The sequence below is a fragment of the Carassius gibelio genome, chromosome A3 (assembly GCF_023724105.1).
Source record: "Carassius gibelio isolate Cgi1373 ecotype wild population from Czech Republic chromosome A3, carGib1.2-hapl.c, whole genome shotgun sequence".
Lineage (NCBI taxonomy): Eukaryota > Metazoa > Chordata > Actinopteri > Cypriniformes > Cyprinidae > Carassius > Carassius gibelio.
The window spans coordinates 10200278-10228089 of record NC_068373.1 but is presented as its reverse complement, the minus strand read 5'-3'; the positions used below and the strand labels follow the sequence as shown (position 1 = coordinate 10228089).

The 27812-nt window shown below is 37.1% G+C and overlaps 1 protein-coding gene across 1 annotated transcript in view; it reads left to right on the top strand.

Moving 5' to 3' along the window:
* The first annotated feature begins 10982 nt into the window (after window positions 1-10982).
* The window catches only part of LOC127946192 (parvalbumin-7-like), a 45335-nt gene continuing 28505 nt past the window's right edge, over window positions 10983-27812 (top strand). The window contains exon 1 of the mRNA XM_052542577.1: window positions 10983-11201. Within this exon, the coding sequence (XP_052398537.1) occupies window positions 11129-11201 (73 nt within the window). The 5' untranslated portion in view covers window positions 10983-11128. The remainder of the gene's footprint in view (window positions 11202-27812) is intronic.

The following is a 27812-nucleotide window of genomic DNA, read 5'->3' as shown; positions in this document are numbered from 1 at the left end:
TATATATATATATATATATATATATATATATATATATATATATATATATATATATATATTCCACAAGGCAAAATAAAAACAGAATTTATTAAAATGACCTCGTTCAAAAGTTTACACACCCATAAATCTTAATACTGCGTGTCATATCCTGAATGCTCCACAACTGTTTTTATGTTTTGTGTTAGTTATTCAGAAGTCCCTTGTTTGTCTTGAACAGTTCAACATCCTGCTGCTCTCCAGAAAAACCCTCCAGCTCCTGCACATTCTTGGGTTTTCCATCTTCTGAACCCTTTCCAGCTGTGACTGTTTGACTTTGAGATCCATGTTTTCAAACTAAGTACAACTGAGGGACTCGTACATAACAATTACAAAAAGTGAAATTATTTACTGATTCTCAAGAAGGAACATGATGCATTAAGCTGGTGGGTGAAAACTGAAACTGAATTGGATGATCAAGGTAAATTGTCATTATTTTGTCTTCTGGGAAACATGCATGTATTTATGTAGCACACACACTTATATAAAGGAAACAAGCTAGAGCAGAAGTAAAATGCAGAAAAGAAAATGGTTCATGAATATATAACCATTTTCTTTTCTGCATTTCACTTCTGCTCTAACTTTTAAATAAACCTGACACTGCATACTAAATATTGTTTGTTCTGTGATATCCTAAGACATGTGTCTCCATGACAGGTACATTCAATTTAGCAAAAGTAACAGTGCAGACATTTATAAAGTTTGAAAAGATTTCTATTAACTAAACTTTTAAAATAAATTTCATTTGAACTTTCTATTCAGCATGCATCACCATTACCTAAAAAATGATAGCAGCAAAAACTGTGTTCAACTGTTTTAATTATTATAAATGTTTCTTGAGCAGCAAATCTGCATATCAGAATGTTTTTTTTTAAACATTAAAACATTGTAATGTTTCTAAATTTTTGACAGGTAGTTTATAACATTGTTACCTAGTGCTTATATTACTTAAATGTCCTTAACTAGATGGATTTGTGGTCCAAGATGCTGGGATAGGCTTCCTACAGACATACCTTTCCATTATCTTTGTTTGTCTAATTGACGTGAACTTTTTTACAGGGTCCTTTGCACTTAGCCTCAATCATTCATCAAAAGGACTGTTAAAACATGAACTCTTTGAACCAAAAATGTCATGTTAGTGGATGATGGGAGTACTGACATTAACCTGCTGTATACACTGTGTTACACACTATGGTCGGATGGGCATTTTTTCACAAATTTTCATTTCAAGTAATGATGGTCTGGATGGCATGCAATCTTAAATCTTACCAGTTAGAGCTCAGGCACCACCCAAAATGCTGCAATAACCAATCAGAAAAAGAGAAACATATATGTATATTTTTGAAGTTACAGTGTTTATCGAGTACTCAGACTTGACATCGATGATCATTCATTAAAACGATCATTGCAGTGACTCGACGCTGTAAAGTCTATGCACTCTTATTAAACAAACATACACACAGTATCGAGGTATGATGTACACTGCATTGATGTATCTAAATGCAATAAACATTTTACTCATAAATCTTGTCACTAGTTTTGTTGCTTCTGAATATTATTTTTATTTTCAAATTTATTTCATGAACAAACCTAGTAAAGAAAACTTGCAGTACAATAAATTTGAGGATATTGATCTGTAAGAAATGGGGCCATAAGGAACATTTTCATCAGTGTTTCTTCGTAGAACCTTTAAAAAGGGTTCTTTGTAGTACCAAGAAAATGGTTTCACAAAAAAAAAATTCAGGGAACCAAAAATGTTTTTTTCTATGGCATCGCTGTGAAACACCCTTTTCTTCCTTGCACTTTTTTATTTTTTAAGTGTGTAATTCACATTAGCAATAGTTTCCTACCAAAACTTCAAATGTATTTATCTATTGGAATTTATCTTTCTTTTTATCATCATATTAACCAGCAGCTGGAGAAAAAAGATCTAACATTAATTTATACAGTGAATTTATACAGGGCTGTCAACTTTGGAGTTCAGCTTGGAGTGAGAATTATTCATGTGAATAATAAACACGCTTGTGATTTCTTTCTTTCTTTTTTTCTAATCTAAAATGTACAGGGAACCTTGAAAACTGATTTGTATACAAACTCTTATTTGACCGATTTTATTATAACTTTATATTTATGACATTATAATAACCATTATAATAAAAAAATAGTTAAAGAGTAAAAATATAACAAATGTAATTTGTTAGGCAAAATTCTCTTCTCTAGTGTACTTTTCTCGCTATTTTATGGCCACTAAATGGATATTCTGAGGTATAACATGACAATGTTTTCAAGCTGTTGTCTTTTTGAAACACTCATTGAGGGATTACATGAGACTCTATACATTAAGTTAGTGAACCATTTAAGTGGGTATAACTGCAGACCGAAGATCTCCAAAATGGGGCGTGAACTCCAAAATTGGGCAGGATCTCCAAAATAGGGCGGGGTCTCCTTTCACAAAGACTTTCACCATTTGGCTGTGGCTTCAGCCTTTTAAAACTTTATAAATTAAAAATTGTTTCTAGTTCATCTAAAATAAAACATGCTATATAAATAAATGTTCTCCATGAGAGCAGAGCCCAAAGCTTGTGGGCAGTGGTGTTTGGTCCCAAGTCTGAACCTCTGTTTCATGAAGTAAACGGGAATCACTCAGGAGCCGACCCAACGAAGGGGAAAGATTTAACTCTATCGTTTTATTCCAAGCAATGGGGCCATAAGAACATGAATGTATGGTTTGAGACTGTTATATAGTAGCCTATTATTGGCAACCCGGGGGGCCACCCCAAAATTGAATATGCTACTATTTATTTCACCCTGGACATCCCTCTGGCTCCGCCATGGTAAGAGTCTTTAGTTTGATCAGATTTAGAAAAGACATTTACAAGTGTACTGCTTCTCTCCGAAAACAGTCAAGCTCCTGGAGGCATGTCATGGGTGGAGCTAAAGAGTCATGAGCACATGCAGCATCCACATAAACAAAAGGGGAACCACTATTTATTTACTTAAATCTTTAAAGTGCTGCCAAAGACTTCCGTAACCTGAATGAAACACGGTGATGGGCAGGAATTCTTGGAATTGGTTACTTGTCATTTACTACCAGCTGAGTAATATATTCTTGCCTATATTCAAACTTGGAAAAAAAACTTATACTTAAAAGAAACTTATACAAACCCTGAAGGAGTGTCTTTGGAACAGAAATACAATGCAATATGTCCAAGAAGGGTTTATTTTTATTTTTATTTATTTATTTATTTATTTTTTTGAGACTTTGGTCATGTTTCCATGACCAGAATCCAACTCTTTAGCAGTGTAAATGAGTCTGAATACTTGAAATAGCTTTAGACCCCCCCTTTAAAGCTCTCCTGTAGTCGTATGCAGCCCTTGCAAGAAATTCCAGAGCCATATTTTTGAGCAATTAATGCTGAAAGGAGGTCTAACATGGTCTAATGTTGTATTGCAGTGTGTCCTTTTCCCGTTCTTCAGAAGCTTAAGCCACAGTCTGTGATTTTGCACTGAGAGCGTTAGTGTGTGTGATCCAGAGGGAATTATGCAGCCTTTGTCCTTCATGCTAGAGCTGCACAATTGACACTTCAACAGGCTGGAATGGACTACAATTCCCATGGGATGTCCAAAGGATACTGCATCTTCTTTGTGCTTTGATATTCATCCAAGAGAGCTTATTGAAGACCTTGAAATTTGAATGCAAGTGATTTTATAATGCACAGAAAAAAATGATCACTAGACCTGAATCTGTTTTGTATAAAATCAAACAAAAACAGACAAACAGGTGCAAAACTCACTGCCCAAGATATTGTGTGGGTGTTGAGGTGTTATGTGTTTGGTTTGCTGTCTGTCTGTGTCTAGTCTACTTCCTCTTTAGACCTGAACCTCTAGTTGAATCATTTTACAGTGTGTAAAACTTGCATGCTTCAGGGATGAACGTTTGATGGGCTGGAGATTAAAAAGAAGACAAGTAAAACTGTCTGTATTATTTTTTAAATACTGATTCAAGTCATAAAAGATGACCCCAGGGGTTAAGCACTGACATTTAATGCTTAAGTTTGGGGCTTTGTTAATGAAATATTGACTTAATATTCTCACACATTAACAGAGCAATGCATTTGTGCCCTCCTTTGTAGGTACAAGGTATTCTGAGCACAGCTAGACTCTATCCATTTAATTATTAATATTAAATCACTGGGAATATTTCTGTGCTTAAAATGTAAAATGAGGCAAGATTGTTGCAGGATTTCTTTGCTTTGTTACCTGATAATTGTTCCTGAAAGTCAGTTTCCTTGCAGTTGATTTCAAGATGCAGTAAACATGTTGAAGGCTTTGAAATGCCCCTAGTGGTGGTTTATTGGAGATGCATGTGAAGTCTGGATAAGAGATGAGCTCATCATGATTTGCTCTTTTATTCCATGTCTAAACGGATTTAGGGATCAGCTTATTGCACATTAAATGAACAAATTCCCTTCTGGATCCCAAAGCAAACTGAGGAAACTGAAAGCGAGCTTTACTAGATTATTCTGGTAAATCTGTCAGCTTTCTCCTGCATCATTCATGAAGAAAGGCCTGCAAACATCCCTCACACCGAATCTATACATTTGAAACTCTTTACACTAGATCAAGTTTTCAGATGAGTTGGTTACTTGTCATTTACTACCAGCTGAGTAATATATTCTTGCCTACTATTAGCTCAAGCGGTGTGTATAAATTGTGGGAATCGGTCCTTGTATTACCAAACAGCAAGTAAATTTTAACTCTGTTTTGTATAATTGTCTGAAGTGTTTTGTTTTAGTGCTTCCCTTGAAGGTTGACTGCAGAACAGCATGTTGCTTGATGTGATATTGAACGGCATTAGCATTTAGCTGATCTGAGAGTTGTATTGGCTGTCAGCCTAAAAGCTTTCTTTCATAAACATCAAAGAAACTCAGTAACCCAGAATAAATCATTCCACTCAAGAATGACCAAAATGGCCAAAAACACTGAAGAAAAGCAAATGTTGCCTGTGATCGGTTGAAGGTTTTGGCGATCAGACTCACTGATTATGTAGCTCACTTCATGTACTTGTTAAATGTTTCAGGGAGCCTTGTACCAGATTTTACTGGAATTTATATTAGTGATGGCAAAGGGCAAACAGCATTGGTTGTTGTGTTGTTGTTTTAGAACCTATTGCGATGGACTAATGGACTAAGTTAATGATGCAGGCTTAAATTATATTAGTTGCATGAAACTGAAACTGACCATAAGTATTTTCCAAAAAATTCTCTCTGGTGACATGCTGAACTTTCCAATCATTTATTCTGAATCAGGAGAGAAATATGCACAGATCAAGCACTGTTTACAAGCAATAACAGTCCAAATCAGCCAGAGGACAACAGGGGATGGACTTTTTCACATATGAAAACATTATTATTAATTATGGTATATGGACTGGTATACCATAATTGGTTTAAAGTTAAAGTGCTGTAATGATGGGTTTGATTATTACAAAAATGCAGCTTTTCACTTCACAAAATGCTAATTGAAGCCATGTGGATTCCTTGTGGATTACTGTGATATTTATCATCTTTTTTCTCATTCAAGTCCAACAGTTCCTCGTATAAATGTATCATATGAACCCCTTTCACACGTTGGTCCCGGAATATTGCCGGATCACCTTCTGTGTGAACGCAAAAGAGTCCCAGGATTTAATTCCAGGATCGATCCCGGATTGGGGACCTAATAAGATTGCTGGGTTCAGTCCCAGAATTAACTCTGTGTGAACAAAAGCTAGAACCAATGACGTAAAAGGTGTGTCTTAATGATGATGCATGTTATCATGCGACTATTTTAATGGGTGTTTTGAATGAGGATCAATGTTCGCATCAAAAATATGTGCTAACTGTAATGAAGCAGAGATCAGTTGCTCCTCACTATCCTTGCTGAAGTTGAGACAGTTCACCAGTTTAAGGGAAAGTTAACGTGCCTAGAGTTTTCAACTCATACACTACACATCACATCCTGATGTCACTTGTCATTACGGGACCTTTACGGATTGTGTGTGAACACACGCACATATTTTCACGTAAAGCACAAACAATTGCCGTGTCGCATTACCCATACCCATGAAAGGGGCTATGGTTTCAGAAGACAGGGGATATAGTGCACTAGTCATATGGACTATTTATTTTTTGGTACTACTAAGATGCTTTTTGTTGTTGTTGTTGTTGTTGTTTTGGAGCCTGACAGGATGTAGACATTGTATTCTTCATTGTTTGGAAAGGAGCTATTTACAACATTATTCAGAATTTCTTCTATTCTCTTATTTTTTACATGGAAAAAAAATAAAGTTTTATAGGTTTGTAATGACATAGTAAATAATGACAGAGAACAGAGAACAGAGATGTTATGTCAGTAACTGAACAATTGGACTCTCTCTAGAGAGACTAATCGCCTTCGAGTGTTAGCAAAACAAGCCAATGAATGTTGCCGTGCAAGATTTGCATTTTGCATCCCGCCCCAAAGTGCAGGTATATAAGTAGAGCACATGCAGTCGCACATTTAGTTTATCGCTGAGGAGCCAGGACGGTGTGCCTCGGCCATACAACGGTGGTACAGCAGCTGTGGCAATGGAACGTAATGTCTCTTTTCCCTCCTTCAGGGAACGAGGGTTACAAACGTAAATGAGGCATTCCCTTTCAGTCAGTCACGTTCAACGTTACGTCAGTTACTGATGAATTGGGATCCGTATGGAAAGCGCCACTATTGCTGACCCCCTCCAGTGCCCTGCGAAAACTGGCAAGTCCCCTCATACCAGCTGGGGTGGAAGATAGGACAGGGCTTAGGGAATTGGATAACACTGGGAAAGCGTACCCAAGTAGGGGGTCACTATGGAACCACATCCTGCGCATAAGAGGTAACATGTGGAATTACACATATGGACTGGCCAGAGGCCAGTGCTAAATATGGAAGTCCTTGCTGTAGACTCAGCCCACCTGGGGTGAGATCACTACGCATCAGAGATGGCACAGAAATCTCTTCCAGGGAAAGACACAGGCTTACCATGAGGGAAGCCGTACCATGGAATAATACACATGAGGGATCACCCGAAGGGGGAATAACTACACACAGGCACCTCGCCCAGCACAATGGCTGACCTTGGGCATACACATGAGTGCTGGGCCTAGCATCTGGCGATACGCGGGTGGAACTTCAACACTTCAACAGGCTCTTAATAGAGATTATAGAATCTCGCAAGCGTGTTAGGTGTCGCCTGGCTGGCACCTCTACAGATGTCTGCTATCGAAGCGCCCCATGCCAAAGCCCAGGTGGAAGCCACAGCTCTTGTAGAGTGTGCTGTCACTCCAAGGGGGCACATTAAGCAATGGGCCTGATATGCAAAGGCTATAGCCTTCACTATCCAGTGGGTAAGTCTTTGTTTGGAGACAGCTTTTCCCTTCTGCTGTCCTCCAAAGCAGACAAAGAGCTTGTCTGAGGTCCTGAAGCTCTGTGTGTAGTCCATGTAAATGTGCAAGGCATGAACGGGACAGAGCAGAGCGACAGATGGGTCTGCCTCCTCCCGGGGCAGCGCTTGCAAGTTCACCACCTGATCCCTGAAAGGTGTGGTGGGAACTTAGGGCACATATCCAGGCCGGAGTCTCGGGACAACATGAGAGTTGGCCAGCTCAATATCAAGGCATGTATCATTGAACGAAAATGCCTGCAGGTCCCCGAACCACTTGATCGAAGGCAATGCGGTGAGGAGCACTGTCTTTAGCAACAGAAACTTAAGCAATACTAACTGCAGGCTCGAAGGGCTCCTGCTTCAAGGCCGTCAGGACCAAGGGGAGATCCCAAGAGGGTATCAGCGGAGGGTTCAGCCTCCTTGCCCACCTAAGGAACCTGATGACCAAGTCGTGCTTCCCAACGGACTTGCCATCTACTGCATCATGATGTGTGGCAATGGTGGGAACATACACTTTGAGAGTGGAGGGAGACAGCCTTCGTTCCAGCTGATCTTGCAGAAAGGAGAGCACAACCGCAATCAGGTATCTACGGGGGTAAAAAACACCAATAGATGAACAAGTTCCACTTCAGCCCACAGGCGTGCCTCGTAGAGGGCATTCTTGCTGAAGTGATGGTGTTTACTAATGCTGGAGGTAAACCAACTAGAACCTCTGCGTCCCACCCATAGACCATACATGTAGATTCCACAGGTCTGGGCATGGGTGCCAGAGTGTGCCCCCTCTCTGAGAAAGAAGATCTGTCCTCAGAGGAATATTCCAAGGAGGGGCTGTCTGGGAACCAAGTCCAACTGGGTCAGTATGTCACTACTAAGAAGACCTGCTTCTCGTCCTCCCTGACTTTGCACAGCGTCTGTGTGAGAGGGCTCACTGAGGGAAATGCATACTTGCGTAGGCCAAGTATGAGGCCAGCTGTGTGCCAGCTCATCCATGCCAAAGGTTGCCTCAGACAGGGAGTAGAACAGCTTGCAGTGGGACGTTTTTGGAGAGACAATCATGTCTACATGAGCTTCCCCAAAGTGTCTCCAGATCAGCTTGACTGTCCTGGGGTGGAGTTGCCTTTTTCTTAGAAGGACAGGCTGATGTGAGCGCTCATCGGCTGCATAACTGATCTTGTCTGGGATGTGAACAACATGAAACGACCTCAGATGCTTCTGACTGCAAAGGAGGAGATGTCGAATGAGTTGTGACATGTGACGGGAGTGTAGACCGCCCTGGTGGTTGATGTACGCAATGGTTGCAGTATTGTCCATCCGGACCAGTATGTGCCTGTCGTGAAGCCTTGGTTTGAAGCGGTGCAGAGCAAGCCATACTGCCAGCAACTCTAGGCAATTGATATGCCACAGCAGACAGGGCCCTCTCCAGGTGCCTGATGCTGCATGCCCATTGCACATAGCACCCCATTCGATAGCAGAGGCATCTGTTGAAACAACAACATGCCTGGAAACTTGCACTAGGGGATAAGCTAGGTCTGACCACGGACTGAAGGTTGGCGGCAGGATGGGGTAACCAAGACCCAGTTCATGCTGCATTGCTATGCCCATCTCGGGACCCGATCGTGAAGCCAACGATGAAGCAATCCGAAATGACTCCAGGCAGTTCAGCATTGACTGAGCATGGTCTGTAGAGAGACACATTGTCAGGTTGACCGAGTCCAAATCGACACAGAGAAAAGAGATCCTATGCACAGGGAGAGTTTGCTCTTTTCCCAGTTAACCTGAAGCCCCAAATGGTTGAGGTGGCTGAGTGCCACTTCCCTGTGTTCGCACAACTGAGCTCAAGACTAGGCCAAAATGAGCCAGTCGTCGAGGTAGTTGAGAAGGCAAATTTTTACTTCCCTAAAGGGGACGAGGGGTACCTCCACGATCTTGGTGAAGACACGACAGGGACAGCCCGAAGGGGAGGACCATGTACTGAAATGCCCGCCCCTAGAAACGCGAAGTGGAGAAATGGTCTGTGTCGGGGAAGAATCGAGATATGAAAGTATGCGTCCTTCAGTTTGATCGCTGCTAACCAATCTAATGGACTAACGCACTGAAATATACGTTTCTGCGTTCACATCCTGAACCGGGCCCGGTTCAGAATGTGCAGGTCCAGGACTGACCATAATCCACTGCCTTTCTTGGGTATAATGAAGTATGGGCTGTAGAACCCCAATTTTATATCGGCTGGATGGACTGGCTCTATCGCGTCCTTCGCTGGGTTTGAGTTCATATTGAAATCTTTGACTTTTGATTGCAGAATTCTGAACTTGAGGAATGAGAGCAATTCGAGACATTTTTTAGATCTCTTCAAACTTACTTCAAGCTTACGGTGGCATTGTAATCAGGAGAAAATGCAGGATACTTGATAGTTGTCACGTATTAGTGTCTGTTTAGTTCCTGTCTGTCCCCAGTTAATTTCCTGTTCTCATCAGTTAATCTTCATTTATAAGTCTCCACCTGTGGTGTATTAATGATCTTGTTTGCTCCTTAGTTGCTTGCCCTTTATAAGCCTTTAGGTTCTGTCTTTTATTTGTTATTTTTTGTCTTGAATTAATGTTTATTTAAATGATCAACGTGGTTCTTGTTTTTATATTATTCCTTTATCTCAACTCCTTCGTCGTGCCCATTACTAAAACCATAAACCACCTGACAATATTTCATCCAAAAATCTTAACTTGGTCTTTTGTATTAATGTAAAAAAAAAAGTAATACAAGCTTTAAATAACATGAGGGTTAGTAAATAATAATTTAAAAGAATTTAAATACATTTTTGGTGAACTATCGTGTTATGGGACTTTTCTATAAATTATTTTGTTTTTAGACTGAACCGTTCATATTTTGCATTAATATACTCATTCTTTTATTTGTTTGTTCATTTATTCAGTCATTTATTTGTTTATTTATGCAATAATTAATTCACATATTATTTAATACAGTTATTTATTTATTCATTCATTTGTTCTTTCTGTTCCTTATTCATTTTGTCAATTGTTTATTATTCATTATTATAGGATGATTAAGATCTTGTTTGTTCATTCTTTTTTTTTTTGATTTGGACATTCCCTTGGTTTTTTGTTAATTACTGTATGTCATTTCATTCAGTTATTTGCTTGTTCATTCTTTTGCTCATTAGGTAAATTTTTATTTGGGTCTTTTATTAGTAATTTGTTCATTCTCTATGTCATTTGTTCATTCATTCATTCATTAATTGATTTGGGAATTTGTTTATTCTAGTCATTTATTAGGTCAATTATTTATTCATTAGGTAATCTGGTCATTTAACTGGCCATTATTATTATTCTGTCATTTATTCGTCGAGTTGGTCCTTCATTCATTCACTGATTCTTACTGCTTTTCTTACAGCATCATGCTGTCCCTCCTATCCGATTTAAGCCCCTCCTCTTTTCTCTGTCCGTCTTTCCCTCACTTTCTCTCTCTCTCTGTCCGTTTATCTTTCTCTCACACTCTCTCTCTCCCCTTCATCTCACCTCCAACTACTCAGTGTTCATCTCTGTCCTGCTCTGTCTCTCTTTTTTTCCCTATCTGTCTAAATCTCTCTCTCTCTCTTTGGTGTGCTCAAGCTCCAGTTCGGTTTGTTGTCTGTGTATGTTGCCGGTTTCGTTCCTCTGCAGATCTGAACCTCCAGCTGAACTCGGGACTCCAGCTCACTCTAAACCAGGTAAGAGTGCAGGGATGCTCTGCTACCACACAGAGAAGAGTTCTGTGATGATAAAACAAGGAACTGTGTTGATGGGATGGAGACAGAAAGGAGAACAAGTGCTACAGGATGAAAGGAAGTACAATGAAATATGGGAGAAAAACTGGTCAATTATCAAGTATGAGGAAGATTTAGACAGTTAGAGGATGCAGAAAGACAGGGCGAGATGGTCGTCTCATATCAAAGCCAGAGTTGCTGCAACATCGTCTTCATGTAATATCCCATTCACAAACCACAGCTGAGCTCTGCCAGCACCTCCGCTCTGTGCATGTGTGTGTGTGATAGAGAGAATGAGAGAGCTTGTACAGCTTTCCTATGAATGTAATAGATCACATCTAGTGAAAATGGGACTATAAAATTATAAAAAACTAGTTTTATGAAGAAATAGAGATGAACTTAATGAATTGCTCATTATAAAGTGATTTGAACTTCAACACGATGAAGGCAATGTGGCATAGATCACTCAATCTATCTATCTATCTATCTATCTATCTATCTATCTATCTATCTATCTATCTATCTATCTATCTATCTATCTATCTATCTATCTATCTATCTATCTATCTATCTATCTATCTATCTACCTATCTATTTATCTATCTGTAATTCTCTCTGTCTGTCTCTGATGTTGTTTCTGTTTAGTGTGTGTCTCTGAATGGGTATATATGGATCTCATTCATACATGACAATGATTCTGCTATAATGTACTGAGATAAATTATATTGTGCCAAATAATACTTCCTTAGTAACAATGTTGCCTGCATCAGCTGATTTACCTTTATGTCACTTCTCTAATTGTATATCTCTTTGATCTCTCAACATATGCATTGACACAAGGACTTTTCATTGACTTCTGTTCTGCAGAGAAGGCAAAAAGTGTGCATGAAAGTGTGTGTGTAAGTGAGGGAGTGAGTGAAAGATGCATTACTCCTGCAGGCTGCTTGCTCTTGTTAATGAACCAAATCAGTCACACATGCTCAGTGTCTGTGCCACTAGATGCACCAAATGTAACAGTTCTGTCCCAAAGGGGCAGTCCAGCTATGAGTACACCATTTTTTGGTGACTTAATGCCACACGGACTGATAAAGAATCGTTCTGGAGCCCACGTAAGTCCACATGAACTCCCTTCTAAAACCTAAAATGACAAATAATGCACCCTACGTCTTTGTGCTGCTTTACTGCAGCCTTCACATGACTGCTGCTGCACATCAGTGGACATAATCAATGGTAGAGTTTAAACTGTTTATGAAACTCTCCCCTTGTCTGTCATTGGTCCGCCAAACAGATCAAGTCAACTTAATTTATATATCACTTTCTACGATGCATTGTTTCAAAGCAGTTACAGACAATCTTGATGTTGATGTAAATAATATCTTAAAATCTTAATGCATTGTATTTGCATTTAGCAGATCAGAGATGGGTGATAATTCAGTTTACAGTTTACAATCATATAAACAACTACAATGTTGAAGCACCAGTGTTTGTACTTTTGGGGGAAATTAATATATATATATATATATATATATATATATAGATATAGATATAGATAGATAGATAGATAGATAGATAGATAGATAAATATTTGTGAACATTAATGAGATGTAAAATATACTTACACATTTGCCATTATAAGAGATTTAAAGAGAGAGAGAGTGAGAAAAAATACACTTTTTCTGCTTTTTTATAGAATTTATGTGATATTTGTCTGGTCTGCTGTTTCTTTGAAATTATGATTAATATAATTTAGTCTTGGGCAATTAACTGTGTGTGCTTTGGGTGTTTGTGTTTGCTCATACAATCTTGGATGAACAGATAGACTTTATATGTGTGTGTGTGTGTGTGTGTGCATGTGTTTCTGGATGTGAGAGCAGTCGAGATTGGAAAGCTGACACTAATTGAGTATTGGCAGACAGACAATGCATTGTTGGTGTGTGTATGTTTGAATTTCTCTCGTACGTGGGCAGCTTTTAGATGAAACTCAACAGTCACCTATTTCTCACAAACTGTCTCTCTCTCTCTTCTCTCTCTCTCTCTCTCTCTCTCTCACACACACACACACACACACACACACACACGCACAAACACATTTCTCATCAAGGCTTTCTGAAGAATAAATAAATGAGCTGTACTATTGTGACAGTGTTGAAATTAAATATGAATTGATTCAAGACTTTGTGAGGTCTGCATTACTTCAGCCCTGCATTAGAGGCCTCACGTAAAGTGATCAAAGCAATTACGGTCAATGTCTTTTCAGAAGCATGTACACATACTAATTAAAGCTGAAGTGATTTGGAGGATATGGTGAAGGTATGCATCATTTACATGTAATTCCAAACCCGCATTAAGATCTTTTCTCTGTAGAACAAAAAATTTGATTTTTGGAGAAAATTTTTGGGAAAATTTGTGACTGTACGCACACATCTGTTGTTTGAATGCACAAACATACTGAAGCACATTTGCGGCCACTTGTATTGAACAGCTGCACATTGAGAAGAACGTCACAGCTTTCTGCTTCCAGTCACATTCACAAAGCAGGAGGCTGATTCTGAGTCATAACTCAATATTTGAGCTGTCAGAAGCCCTAGATATCCCACAAATTCAGGTTTAAATTCCCCTTTAATCATACGTGTCTGAGGTTTACGCCTGATCACATGCTCATTCAAGGTCAAACGGTCTGATAACTACAGCAGACCGCTGCAGTACATACTAATGGTTTTTATTCCAGTCTAGTTTTACTTTTGGACTTCTTCATCAGACTCAATTCATTTATGAGGTTCCAATAAGGATTGATCATGATTAGGGTTTATTAATATAATATAATTCATATTATTGAGATTTATACAATTTATTTAAAATCTGTCTGAAAGGTTATTTTAAATGTCGTAAGCAAATGTAAAAAACTATATGTAGAAGAAATGAATACTTTTACTCAGTAAGGATGATTAAATAGATCCAGAGTGACATTTAAACAAATAGAGCTAAAATTCTATTTCAATTTAATTCTAAGATAATCAAAATTTCGGACACACACACAAGGATGCATACACGCATGACACATCCTTAGTAACAATATATATTTTGGATTCTAGTTTTTCTTAACATTTTTTCATTTAGATTTTTTTTAGCGGCAGTGATTTTATTAGTATTGCTGTCCTTCTGATCTGTCCTTCTGTTTATGGTGGATCAATCAACATTATGAAGAAACAAGCCTCACTCTCTTGTTTGAGTGCTTATCAGCAACATTGTGTGGGTGTCAAGAGTGTTTGAAATGAACATACATGTGTGTTGAATACCAAGCCTTTCATATGTGTGTGTTTGTGTGTTTATCTGATTTGTTTTTTTTTTACATAATGCTAAAACACATGCTAATTATCCACTCAGAATTGAGCCGCATACTAATGGCCAGACACACAAACAGGCAGAGCCATTAGCTGGCACGCTAATATCAGTGTGGGATGGATAAACAAGAGAGGTTTTTTAATTAATAACACATTATTTGGAATGGCACTGTGTAATTATTCTATGTACGAGTACAGCACAAATTTATAGATCTGTGCAAAAAGCAGATGTCTGAATGTGGGAATGTATGCTGTATCTTTAGCCTTCCTCTTTTTGGCTTATTCTCTTAGGCTTTAACTCATTTAATAATTTGCTTATGCATCATTTTCTTATGTCTTACAGCCTCAGAAGACTCACTTTTATTTTATTTTTAAAGTGCTTTTGTTTACTGAAATTTTGTTTACTCTTCTGATTGCAGAATTTGGTATTTTGGCAAAGCTGAGCCAAATATGTGTGAATGATCTGTAGCATGTAGCATTTTAAGGTGAGTATTTTTTTTTTTTTTTTGCTTTGGCTTGTTGTTGGGTGAGGGAAAAGTCTAACTTTAGACTGACGTTGAGGTTACTGTGTGGCACCAGGAGTCACACCTTCAATTAACCAATCCCTGACCTCCAAAATGAGGTCAACACAGTGGAGGTCCACTGGGACACCTGTCGAAAACACACTCAATCAGTCTTATCCTGTTACTCGCACTGTTCTTTCTTTAGCTTTCTGGGTGTTCTTAAATACACTGTGATATCATGCCTTAAATTTGCAGATATTCCTTTAAAAGCAGCTGAGCTCTGGAGAAATTCAACTTGAATATGCACAGCAGTTCATACTTTTTGTAACTTTTTTTTTAAATAATTATCCACATCAAGGTTTTCAACCATATTACAAGAGTAATTTTCTTGTTTTCATGCAGCACATGCAAACTCATTCTCTTTCTGTCTCGATTGCAGAGGTTAGTCATTCATTCAGTCAGCAGAAAAGGAGAAGGAGAGCACATTCCTTTGCTTTTTACTGAAAAGCAGTTTTCAGTTACAGTGTCTCTGCTTTGTCATCTCTGAAATCTGCCTGATCCCAAAGGATGCTTGCACCTAAAGGGCAATATAATAGAAGTCACAACAGCCGTATGAACCCACAGCTTCAATCTGGTGGCCAGTAGGGTTTCATGTCTTCACCCTGAGGGGAGTAGAACAATTCCCCCAAGTTTTTTTTGTCTGATAGAACTCTAGACGAGTCAGTACTTACTGTGTTTCAGTCTACCGCTGATGTGATTTATCCTCCGAGACAAAATTAGACTTATTGTCCTGTACTCTGACATCTGACATCCAATCTCAAAAAACCAATGGCAATGATTCACATGTACCAAGGGACAAAATGAATTCAGTTACTTCTGTGGAACACTTGGTGTGTTTGGTCCATACAATGATTGTTTTTCAAAAGATTCAAAAGTGCATTAGACTCTTAATCATCGCAGCTATTAAATTAATGGTTAAAACAAAAAAAAATTTAAAAAAAAAAAAAAAAAAAACAGTTTAATGTGTCAGTGTAGGAATTAGTATACAAATAATAAAACTGTGTATTTATTTCGGAGCCTTTACTCACCTTGCGCAGCGGTTGTTTCTTTCTTTGAGGAAAGGAGCCGTTACTTCTTTGTATTTGAAATCGCTCTTCCACGCGCACGCGAGCAAACAGCAGGAGCGCGAGGACGCCAAGCCTCATGCATTTTCTTCTTGACAACGGCTGAACAGTTATTTCTGAATAATTTTAACTTATTTCGCTAGAAAAAAAATCTAAATATTACTATTGTACTGATTGTTATAATTAGAGGTTTTTTTATTTTATTAAATTAATGCGTTTAGTCATATTTAGTTAAATAATATTTTTAATGTTTGCTTTAAAGTTTCAAGGTAAACGATCCTCCTTCAAATGATTTAACATTAAGCCTATTTCAATAAAACTATTTTTAGTTATTGCAGTATTTAAGTTTAAGTCTGGAGGAAATTAATAAATAATAATAAGAAACATGGTGTAGCCACTGGATGCCTGTTTGCTTGTATATATTCCCTATTGCTTAGAAGTGTTTTCAGAAATAATTGTAACATTTTAGTTGGATATTCTGTCTGTTTAGAAGATTTTGTATGTCCTTTTGTTATTTAATTTATTTATGTTTTGACAGAACAAGTGTGAAGATTTGTTCAACCATTTAGGGTTTTTTTGTTTTTTTTTTTGTTTTTTTTTCACATGCAAGTGCCACAAAACTAATTGTTCCATCACATTCCTAAAAAGTAAATAATAATAATAATAAGTCACATTTAATTTTTGTCACTTCTCTGGGTTCTTCCAGATGCTGGCTTTTACAAGTGAGATCTTCCAGGAACCACTTTAATGTTAACAGAGCTTGCAGTAACCCTTTTTTAAAATGTGAGTTCCTCCAGGAACCTCCAGAGCACCTTGAGGTCTCAGTGTAATGAAAGGGTGACTCCAGAACCTCAGAACTGGGAACAAAGTGCTTCAAGGATCCCATGAGTTCCTGCACGAACTGCAAAGACTATAATGGTTCTTCCAGGAACCCTATTATGAGAAAAAGAGCTTTGAGGCACTTAAAATACATTTTAAGGTTCCTGGAGTACACCAAAGGATACCTGGCACCTTTAGTTTTTACAGTGCAGTTGTGGAATACATCTTTAACATGAAAGCTTATGTACAGAATGGCATAAAAAAAAGAAGGTAAAATTAAAAAAAAAAAAAAATTCTTTCAATTCTTGCTTTTATTCTTCAAATTGTTAATTTTTATCTCACAATTCTGCCTTTTTTTTCAGAATTCTCTGATGAACTCGTGAGAATTGTGAGATATAAACTCACAAAAAGTCAAACTTAGGTTATATTCATGGGCTTTTATGCCTTTATCGGGATAGGACAGTAGAGAACTGACAGGAAAGAATTGGTCAGAGAGAGGGGAGCGGCAGTGGGACGTCCAGATGGGAATCGAACTCGGGTCACCATGAGCGCAGATGCACTATATTATTTTTTAATCTGTGGTGGAAGCAGGCTTCCAACAGTTTCAGTTGTTGAGTAATTACTTTCGCTGACCTCTAATCTGTATATTAGTAGCACATGCATATACAAGCTCAGGATGTTCCATCAAATACGGTTCAAGCAAATAACAACAACAATGTTCTCAGTGTTCTCTAGAAACCAAGAACCAACCAGAATCCTCATCATTTGTGCCAGACCACTCAAACTCACCAATTCTGAGGGTGCACCGTCATTCTGAAGGTCATTTCGCTCCCTGCAAAAGCAGACAAGACACAAGCATGTATTGTACTGCTCGAAGCCAGTTTGAAGTCAGAGATAGCCGGAAGATAGAAATGGTCATTGGTGTGGAAAGAAGTGGCTTAATTAGGTCGAACAGTGCTTTAATACCAACAGGACTCTGGGCAATTACAGTAAGAGGCCATTATTACAGTATCACTCCATGTGTGTGTGTGTGTGTGGCTGCATATATAGCTCATTACTTTCATTTATGTCCTGTACGACCATGAGATTTCATTCTGCAGCACTCAGCGCACTGTCTTTGCCTCAGGCTGGTCACTGGAGTGTAAAGTAACTGTGTGTATGAGTGTGTGTGTTTGTGTAGATTTATGTCGCAATATCTGAACCGCTGTAAGAAGCAGAGTGCTCCACTGCCCTTGATACTGATATAGGACCTCTCTCTCTCTCTCTCTCTCTCTCTCTCTCTGACTTAGCTGTAAAAATGTTAGAGAAATGAATTTTTCATGGGTAAACACATGCACACTGTGCAAAATGCATGTGTTTATCTTGAGAAAACAGTTGTGCTGGTGTCTATATACTAAATACACCCGACTGACACTTTGCAGAAAGCTCCTGGAGCACCTGACATTAATAAAATACTATGATTTATTAAATATTATTAAGTATCATAAAAGGGATGTGTAAAAGTCTTCTGGAGATGTTTGATAGATTTTGTTTGAGAAACAGATTAAATTGAAATTATTATTCACTGAAAAGATTTGCTGTAGCTATACTTGATGTGTTCCTGAGTAAGTCGTGTGCAATTTTTGAATGAATCATTGTTCTGAGTCAAATCTTCTCAATGTACTGGTTGATTAATAAAAAACTGTCTGTCTGTTCTCAAGCTGATTGACAAAATCTGCCTGAATGATTAATTCAACAATTTGACTAAATTGATTCTCAGTTTCAATACACTGACTCAATTCACAACTCCTTAGTTAATAACTAGAGTTTTAATTAAATTATTAATTTACGAGTTGGACTGAATCTGTTGTCAATTCTCAATCACAGAGATGGTCTGATTTGTGAATTAGTTGATCTTTTTGAGTCATTGTTTTGTTTTCATTTTACAAAACCTGTCTGAATGAATTGTTTACGAATCAGACTGAATCTGTTCTCAATTTCAACACACTGAAATAATGATCCATTCACAGCGGTGTTGGATTTTTGAATCAATTATTCATTTGAGAACCTTTTAGAAAACCCATTGGATTGATTCAGTGACAAATTAGACTGATTCTCAGTTTTTATTCAATCCATTCACAGTGGGTAGCGGCTCACTGGCAGCAAGATTATCAGTGAATAACAAAATAAATGTTGCTCTGTTCATCACACAAAGCTCACAAAAAGTATTTGGAATATAGTGCACAAGTTGTATGAGTGAATTTTATGATCCATTTGAATGCTTTTTAAAATTAGAAAGCTTATTGTATTGTCATGAAAAAGCGCGACCAGCACTTTAGAATTTCTCCTTTTGTGTTCAGGTTTGTAATGACATAAGTGTGTGTAAATTATCGCAGCATTTACATTTTTTGGACAAACCATTTAATTCCAAAAGTTTTCACTCGAAATCAGCACAAAATGGCAAAACATCTACAGATCCCATGTGGGGCTACTAATTACACTTCCTTTTAACTAATTTTAGCATTGTGGTCATTACAGCTGAACTGTTGCATTTTTGTGTTGATGTGCGTGCCTTACACTGAAGATTTTCTGACTGCAGAGGAACTCTTAAAATAATTATATTTTCAAAGATTCTTAAACAGCAAACAACAATCCTCTCTGGCACGCATGCAAACACACACACACACACACGTTGGTATAGGTGCTTTTTTTCTTTAAACACTATTTAGTATGTTTTCTTTTTTACATAGGACACAGGAAGTGTCCTAATAAACCACACTTCACATTGTAATACATATGTCCATGTCATTATACAAATTTATATCCTCATAAACCACCCAAACCGGCGCATACTCTTACACACACACATTGCACCAGACCCAACGAGAATACTAATTTCATGTTGGTCCTCTTTTTTCATGCTATAAGCTGTGGACATGACAAGAATGGATATACAGTAGTGAGGAAAAGAGAGAGCAAGCAAGCTGCCTGCTGGGTTGCGGAGAAACGAGGAGGTAGATGAATAATAGAGGACAGGATAAAAGGAATAAATCCACAAGAATGGAGGTGATGAGTGTGTGTTTTAAAGAAATGAAAAGGTTAAGATTGCACAAAGAAAGATTAATTAGCAAAGCACTGAAAATATGTGAATCATACCAAAATATGTTTCTGTTTTGTTTTAAGTTTTATTCGTAAGAAGTTTACTTTCAACCCTGATTCTGACAGTCATTGGTGGTTTGCAGCAATTTTGTTACACAGTCAAGAGCAACACTATTATGCTTATAATAATCAGAGTTATGTGTGTACATGTATTGATCTCAAGTGCCAACAGACACTTAAATCCCCCTCTTAATCCAAGAGATGTTCGTTATTACCAATTATTTACTGTTATCGCTGTAATTAAATGGAGCTAGTGTACTTGCTAGCACAGATCAGCAAGTAATCTCAACAGTGGCTCCTGTTTTCAATAAAATACTAAATACTAAGCATAAAAGTCAATGGATACAAATAGATGAATAAACAAGTCATGTAAAAATGTAGATGAATCTGATGTTTCAAAAAGCACCATTCCTCAGCAATCCAAAACTCTGAAGGATCCACTAATGACTTTGGCAGCAAACCAAATAAACTGTTTTGCAAGGAAATGATATTTGTTGCATAATGTCCAGCAAACAACCAGAACCTGTTTTCCGAGAGCCACTTTAATCAGTTCACCATTAAACATCTGCACGGTTTCCATGCTGTAAATTCAAGATTTTTTTCTCCACCATTTTATTATACAAAATCTTTGGACTGATATTACGGCTGCATTGAAGCGATTAGCTCACATTCAGGCAGCCACAGCAGCTGGAGCAAACACATTAGCAACAAATTTATGTTTGCATGCTCCTCTTGACTTACTTTAGTTTGTAATTAAAGTAGTTCATTTCTCTGTTCAGTGCTTTCTTTATTTTATTTTATAATGTGATTATTAGTAGCATATGCTGCAACTCTTCAAAAATGTACAACGGTAACCAGTTTCTACATTATTCCAAGAGTTTTGGTTACAAAAATTATAATATTATGTATTCATCTTATATATGAATTATTGTATTTTTTTATTATGTATTAAATAATTTTAATAAAATGTTTTAATTTTTATATTATTTAAACAAAAATAAACAATTTACTATAATTGCATTAATTAATCGTTTTAATAATATTATTAGTCAAATAATAATATTTTTAAATATGTTATTATTAAACATGTATTTAATAAATTGATATACAGTAGTATTCCTTTCGAGCTTAACTGTCTTTCATTTCTGATTAGTAACAGTGACTGTATAGTTATATTGCTGTAAGTTTATTGCTCAAGAGATTCAGTTAAGCGTCAAATTGTCTGACTCTCTATCTCTTTCTTTATTGTGGAAAGACATCTAAGACAAATGTTGACAAAACATAAAATTATTTTGATTGCAGACTTTGGTTCTGTGGCAGATCTGAGCATAGAATGAGACTTTACTGCAATCTCTTCTGAAATTCAAGAGAATACTTTTTTTCAGTAAAGTCTTAAGCTTTCTTGCTTCAGCTTCTCAGTACGAAACTTAAGCTAAATTCCCAATTTGATCTCCATTTAATCTCAAGATAAATTATCTTTTTTTTTTTTATCTCGATTTAACATCACTGATGTCTTTGAGAAACAACCCCTGCTCTTGCTCTTTTCTTACCGCTTTTCTTCACTTCTCCTCTACTGTTCTCAAGGCTGCCTATATTTATTACTTCCCCTTCCTCTGTTTTTCTCTAGTTAATAGAAGAGTGTGACCGTGATTGTCATTGTGTGTTGGAGTGACTGTGAACACAGTGTTTGTGTTTTAGTAGGTGTATATCATTTGACTTCTTTTTATCAGAAAGTATGTGTATGCTAACGTGGGTGTGTGACGTCAGAACTTGAATGAAGATTTTAGCAGAAGGAGAAAGGTTTATTTAAGAAGAATATGCTTTATGTCTGTTCTTACGTACATCTCTCTCTTATTTTCAATGTCTGTATCTGAATTCACTCTGGAACTTCACTCTTAGTGCTATAAAATCACTGACACGCCAGTTGGTTTAAAAATAATAGCATAAATGGCTCAGAAAATATGAACTTGGCAGTGTTTTTTTCCAGATTATGTTTTGTTATCTAATGCAATGATATTCAAAACAGCAATGTATGGTACCAGATCAATTATAGGCCAATATTGAATTTGCTTTTAGCTGTATCATCTAGATATTTGTATACATTTATGTATATGCATGTTTATGCACATAAAGTGAATTAATAATAATTGATTTCATTGTACGGTTAAATATTTTCTTCAGCATATCTCAAATGTAATATTAATTTCTCACATTATGATGTTTTGATGCTTAAATTTGCTTTTTAGGTTTTAGTTTGGAATAGAATAGGGATGCACTATGAGTTATTCGCCGGTATTGGATAGTTGGATTTAGTGTTATTGGCCAGAATTGGACATTTAATAGTGCATAATCACTTTCTGTATTATTATATTTATGTATTTCATATGTACACACTAATAACACTAATGATTTACACATACGTTCACATAAACACTAATAATTAAATAACACTGTGCAACGTTATGTTCATCAAACCTTAAATTGAATATTCATCTTTCATACTTTACATTTTAAAGGTGTGATGTTTAAACTTAAAAAAAAAAAATAGTGTATTTAGAGTAAATTCGTGTTTTATTTTTTTAGGTATTTCACAGAGGCTTAAATTGTTGACACACTAAAGTCACCAGTAATATCAGCAAAGGTCAAATTGTTGATCTTCTGACTCAAACACATACACACACATAAGATGGGGGTCAGGTATTAATGCACCAGGTTCTAGTTTTGAACTTCTTGCAGCAGAAGACAAGTGGAACTCAAAGGTCAGTTTCACAGATGAGTGTGCATGGGTGATTTATGTGAGTGGAAGTTTGATTTGTCCGTCAGTTTGTAGAAATTAACAGGAGATGCATTTAGAGTTGTGTTTTGGGCTGCATGAAAAGTGCATTTTATGCTAAACTGCTTATATGACTTTGTTATTTGAGCTTTAAAGTCATCCCAATCGCCCATTTGAGGTGGAACTATGGTTCTTAATGTGAGCCATGAATAGACATACAACATACAATAGCATGAATGGACAGATGAAAGGAGAAATAGAGTGTGTGTGGATGGCAGAGCCAGTTGGAGGAGCATTTTGCCCTGAGGCAGTGATGCATTGTGGGAGTCCTGCAGCATGCAGTGAGACTCACGCAAGACTGAGCTTGTGAAAGAGGAAACTGGCAAAGCTACCAATGCTGTTGATGCATTAGGCACATGAATCTTTACAAGTATCTTTTAATTACCTGAAGCTATTTCCTCTTTGTCTCCTGTTTCTTGAAGTCCATTTCCTGTTACTCTCAAGAGGTCAAGTTTCAGTTTGTTGGCCTGGTCCAGTTAGCCCCTACTGGTAGATGTCATAACTACACCATCTTAAATGCGAAAACAGCCATTCCGAAGTTGTTTTGTTGTTGAGTATTTTCATTTGACAAACAACACATGAAGGTTTCTAAAAGTGTGAAATAGACTCATTATCATTATCCATAATTCGGTGTTTGTCAAAACCATAGTTCCAATGAAAATCCTGAACAGCATCCCAAACGTATGTGGTTGAAACCACTGCTCTCGACCTGTGGTTAGAAGCATTGTTTCTTATTAGTATAAAGTGAACATAGCTCATGCTTTAAGGCAGAGTAAGCAAACTAATAATAAACTGTTTTTATGATTGCAAGATGAAGGCAATTGACAATTAACGATGGCAGTGTCTTGTGCAACTTATTCTTGTATTATTATTTAAATATTTACTATAAAATCCATAATTCTTATATATAAAAATGGATTTTGAAACCTAAACCTATCTATCGATCTGTCTGTTTGTTTTAGTTAGAAACCTTTAAGAGTATTTAGTAAGAGTTTAATGCGTGCGTAAATGTTAACAATGCATTTTCATAAAAAAAAACAAAAAAAAACAATGCACTTTCATAAAGGTCCTTGAGTCTTAATACACATTCTTGAAGATTTTTTCTATGAATGTTGTGCAGTGACCTTTTCTTTTTCTGTAGCCAATTTATTTAGAGCTTATGCATTAAAGAAACATGGAAATATAAGCTTTTCAGATTTTCCATTAAATCTCTCTCTCTCACACACACACACACACACACACACACAGATCCTCACAGCCACTCAGTTGACCAGCAGTTAAATGTGTTTTGGGTTTGCTTGTCCTGGTTTAGCAGAAGGCATTCCAGACCTCTTGAGTTCGGTAAGAGATCCACAATCTGTGTGACAAGGATAAAACACTGTCTATGCACGGACACACCTGAATCAAGCTGTGCTTTCTGTTTCTGAGTGGATTAATCGAGGCAGTTCAGAACATTGTGGCAAGGATCAATGAACTTGTCTCTAATGTTAATGCAACATCAGTCAACACTTGGTACAGGAGCCCTAAAAGGTAATTAGACACAAAAAACAGGCAGTCCACCCAAAAAAATGAGAATGTCGTCATCATTTACTCACCCTCAAGACAAAAGAAAATATTTGAGAAAAATGGCCCAGTGTTGGACCCCAACGTTTATCAAAATATCTATTGTGTTCCACAGAAGAAAAAGTCATACAAGTTTGGAACAACATGAGGGTAAGTAAATGATGAGGGAGCAAGTTTTCACATTCAATTTTGCATAGTAGATTATTTATTTTATTATCTGGAGCTATTGAAATCTTTCAGTGAGATGTTGTGCTTGAGCAACCCTTTAAAATAAGGACATTTGTGCATTTTAAAAGCCCTTTGAAATCATAATGAGATTTTTGTGGCTTTTAGTCCATGTCTATTCATTTCGACGCCATGTATATGCTAGTACACTTAAAAGCTGACAAAATTCACTTTTAGCTGATATGCAGTTAGAAGTTATAAAGTCTTCTGGGAAAACGGGCCGAAAATGTTGATGACTCATCCTACAAATTCCCTCCCAAACTTCCTGGATTAATAGGGAAGACAACCATTTTATGGATTTTTAAGGGGCTTTTAACTCTGTATAACTCTTCATAATAAAAATAAAGTTTTTTTATTGGCATCCATGGTTCCATGAATAACCTTTATCATCTATGGAAACTTTCTATTCAACAAAAGGTTCTTTAGATTATTAAACTGCTCTTCTCACTAATAAAACACTTCTTTTTTTAAGAGTCTAGGTTAATGCTGTTTTAAACCCTGGTTAAAGGTCCATTTTAAGCAACATTTCACATTTATAATTTCAAAATGGGGATATCCAGTCTCTATGTTTGAGGAAAACCATTGAAATTGTCATTGTATGTTTCTAGACATTAGGGAAGTAGAGCAGTCTACATGGTAAATTCCCTTAGGTTAACAGTTTAAAGTGTGAAAAGACCAAAAGTGTGGATTAGTACTTTTTGTGCCCATATATTACAGGGAAGACAGAAGGGGGAATATAAAGGGATACTTTCTGACTTTCTCCTGTATTGATCCAATAAAGCCAATGAAAGAGACCGAGTGAGACAGAGGACACGCACTGAAGAGTTTAAAAATCAAAAGGCTCCTTCCCCCGGGTCTAGTGCGGTTTGAATAATTATTCATCATTAACACTGAAGGGTGTTAACCAGTCTTAACCGCAGGACTACAGACACACGCACAGTTCTCCGTGAGCATCCGTGCCCTGTAGCCAATGTAATTGACGGTAATGAATATCTGACATTTCCAGCTCGTGGGATCTCTCACCTTGAGCAGAAATGGTCTCCCAACCGCAATGCGGTTTCTCTGAAGAGCACGAGTTTAACGACCCGACGCACAGCTGAGGTTTAAAAGTGAGTTTTGTTTAAACAGCAGGTGGAAGGGAGCTGTCAAGGCTGCTCACACGGACTCTGAGATGAAATCTAGATTAGATTAAGTCTAAATCTTTCCTTACAGAGGATTCATAGTTTGGAGAATCGGCAGACTGCATGAAAAACACAGTGGGAGGAGAATAGATAATATATGTGGTTTATATGATTGTATCCTAAATTCTAAAGTCAAGTGATAGTTTTGTGACAGACTTAAGTTTTAATTGTTTTTAACTGTAAATGTTCATGTATGTTCAAATATGCATCATGTCATGTTTGATGTCTCTAATTAGTCATGAATGTGAAATAAAATTATTTCCTAAGATATTTCCATTATATCTATATATTAATGATCTTATTTTTATTAGTAATAATAGCAAAAAAATGTAAATAAATTTAATCAGCCCAATTGGATGTTTTCCTGTTGGCCCAGGACACCTGATGGAGAACCAGTAATTTAGTGGAGACCAGGGCCTCCCAAAACAAATGTGTTTTGCTGTTTGTTTAATTTACTTAATTAAAATTAGCTACTGCCAAACATTCTGTCGTTTTATAATTTCATTATGTTCAGTCCATTTAATTTTGCAGAATGGAAGTTAACTTCATCCATTTTTGCGGGGACTTCATTAACCATGTTTGTTGCTGAAACTGAGCAGTGAGTTTCTAGCTCCCAGAATACATTGTGTGGGACTGGATTACTGGATTGTTGTTTATTTAGGAAGATCAGAAAATGACTCTTTTTTTTTTTTTACATATAGAAAAAATACTGACATTTTTCATGCTGATGTCTGCTTTTGCTAGCTAATAGTCACTACGCCACAGCTCTGTGCTCACACTGTGGGAGGGAAAGGAAAGTATTTGGGATTCATTGCACACTACAGGCCAAGATAGATTGTACTGATGAACCTGATTAACTCTGTCCACTTCAATTCTTTGTCGTCTTCTTTGCTAGTGAGAGGAGCAAAAGGTGAGTAAACCCAACAGCTTTATGAATTGAAACCTCCTAATGTCCGCTGTTTCCTCTGGACGATCATTCTGTCATCTTTCTCCGACTGCTTTGTTGACCTTTTCTGATGGATATAAGTGGATGTGTCTGATATGAAAAGAAATGAGTTCTGGGTGACTTCTCTTTCTGTCATGAGTTTTGTTTCCAGTCTCTGAATGCGGATTTCTAAATCAATCAGTTTTTTTGGCTTTATTTCATCAGTTCTCCTCTGAGAAGCAAATGATTAACTAAAACATTAAAAGTTTTCAACATTTCATTATAACTGTGTGTAGTAGAGTTTGCGTGCGTGTTTTATTCTCTTGGGAACCAGTAATTAATTTTTATTCACTGTAAGAGCACATTTGTTTTTAGTGAATATCTAAAGCACTCACACCGCAGTTTATTATCTGAACTGGTGCATCTTTAAAGGGGTATTTCTGAGCTCTTCAGAAAGTTTTGTGGTTTGCAAGTGAAAACTTTCCATTTTTAAAAAATGCTGACATCATGATACATATTTGTGTGCTTGTGTATGTTATGTGATATATACTTGCAGGATGGTTATATGATAACCAACCTGTGGGTCAGTGGTAGAGCATTGCGTTAGCAGTGCAAAACGTTGTGGGTTTAGTTCCCAGGCAACAAATATACCGGTAACAAAAATTTATTATAGCCTGAATGCACTCTAAGTTGCTTTCGATAAAAGCGTCTGCTAAATGCATAAATGCAATGTGTGTGTCATGTTTGTGTGTGACATAACATAAAAGATTCTGGGCCCTATTTTAACGATCTGAAACGCAAGTGTCAAAGCGCGAAGCGCAAGTAACTTTGTGGGCGGGTCTCGGCGCTGTTGCTATTTTCCCGGCGGGATAAATGGCTCTTGCGCCCGGCGCAAATCTAAAATGGGTTGGTCTGAAGTAGCT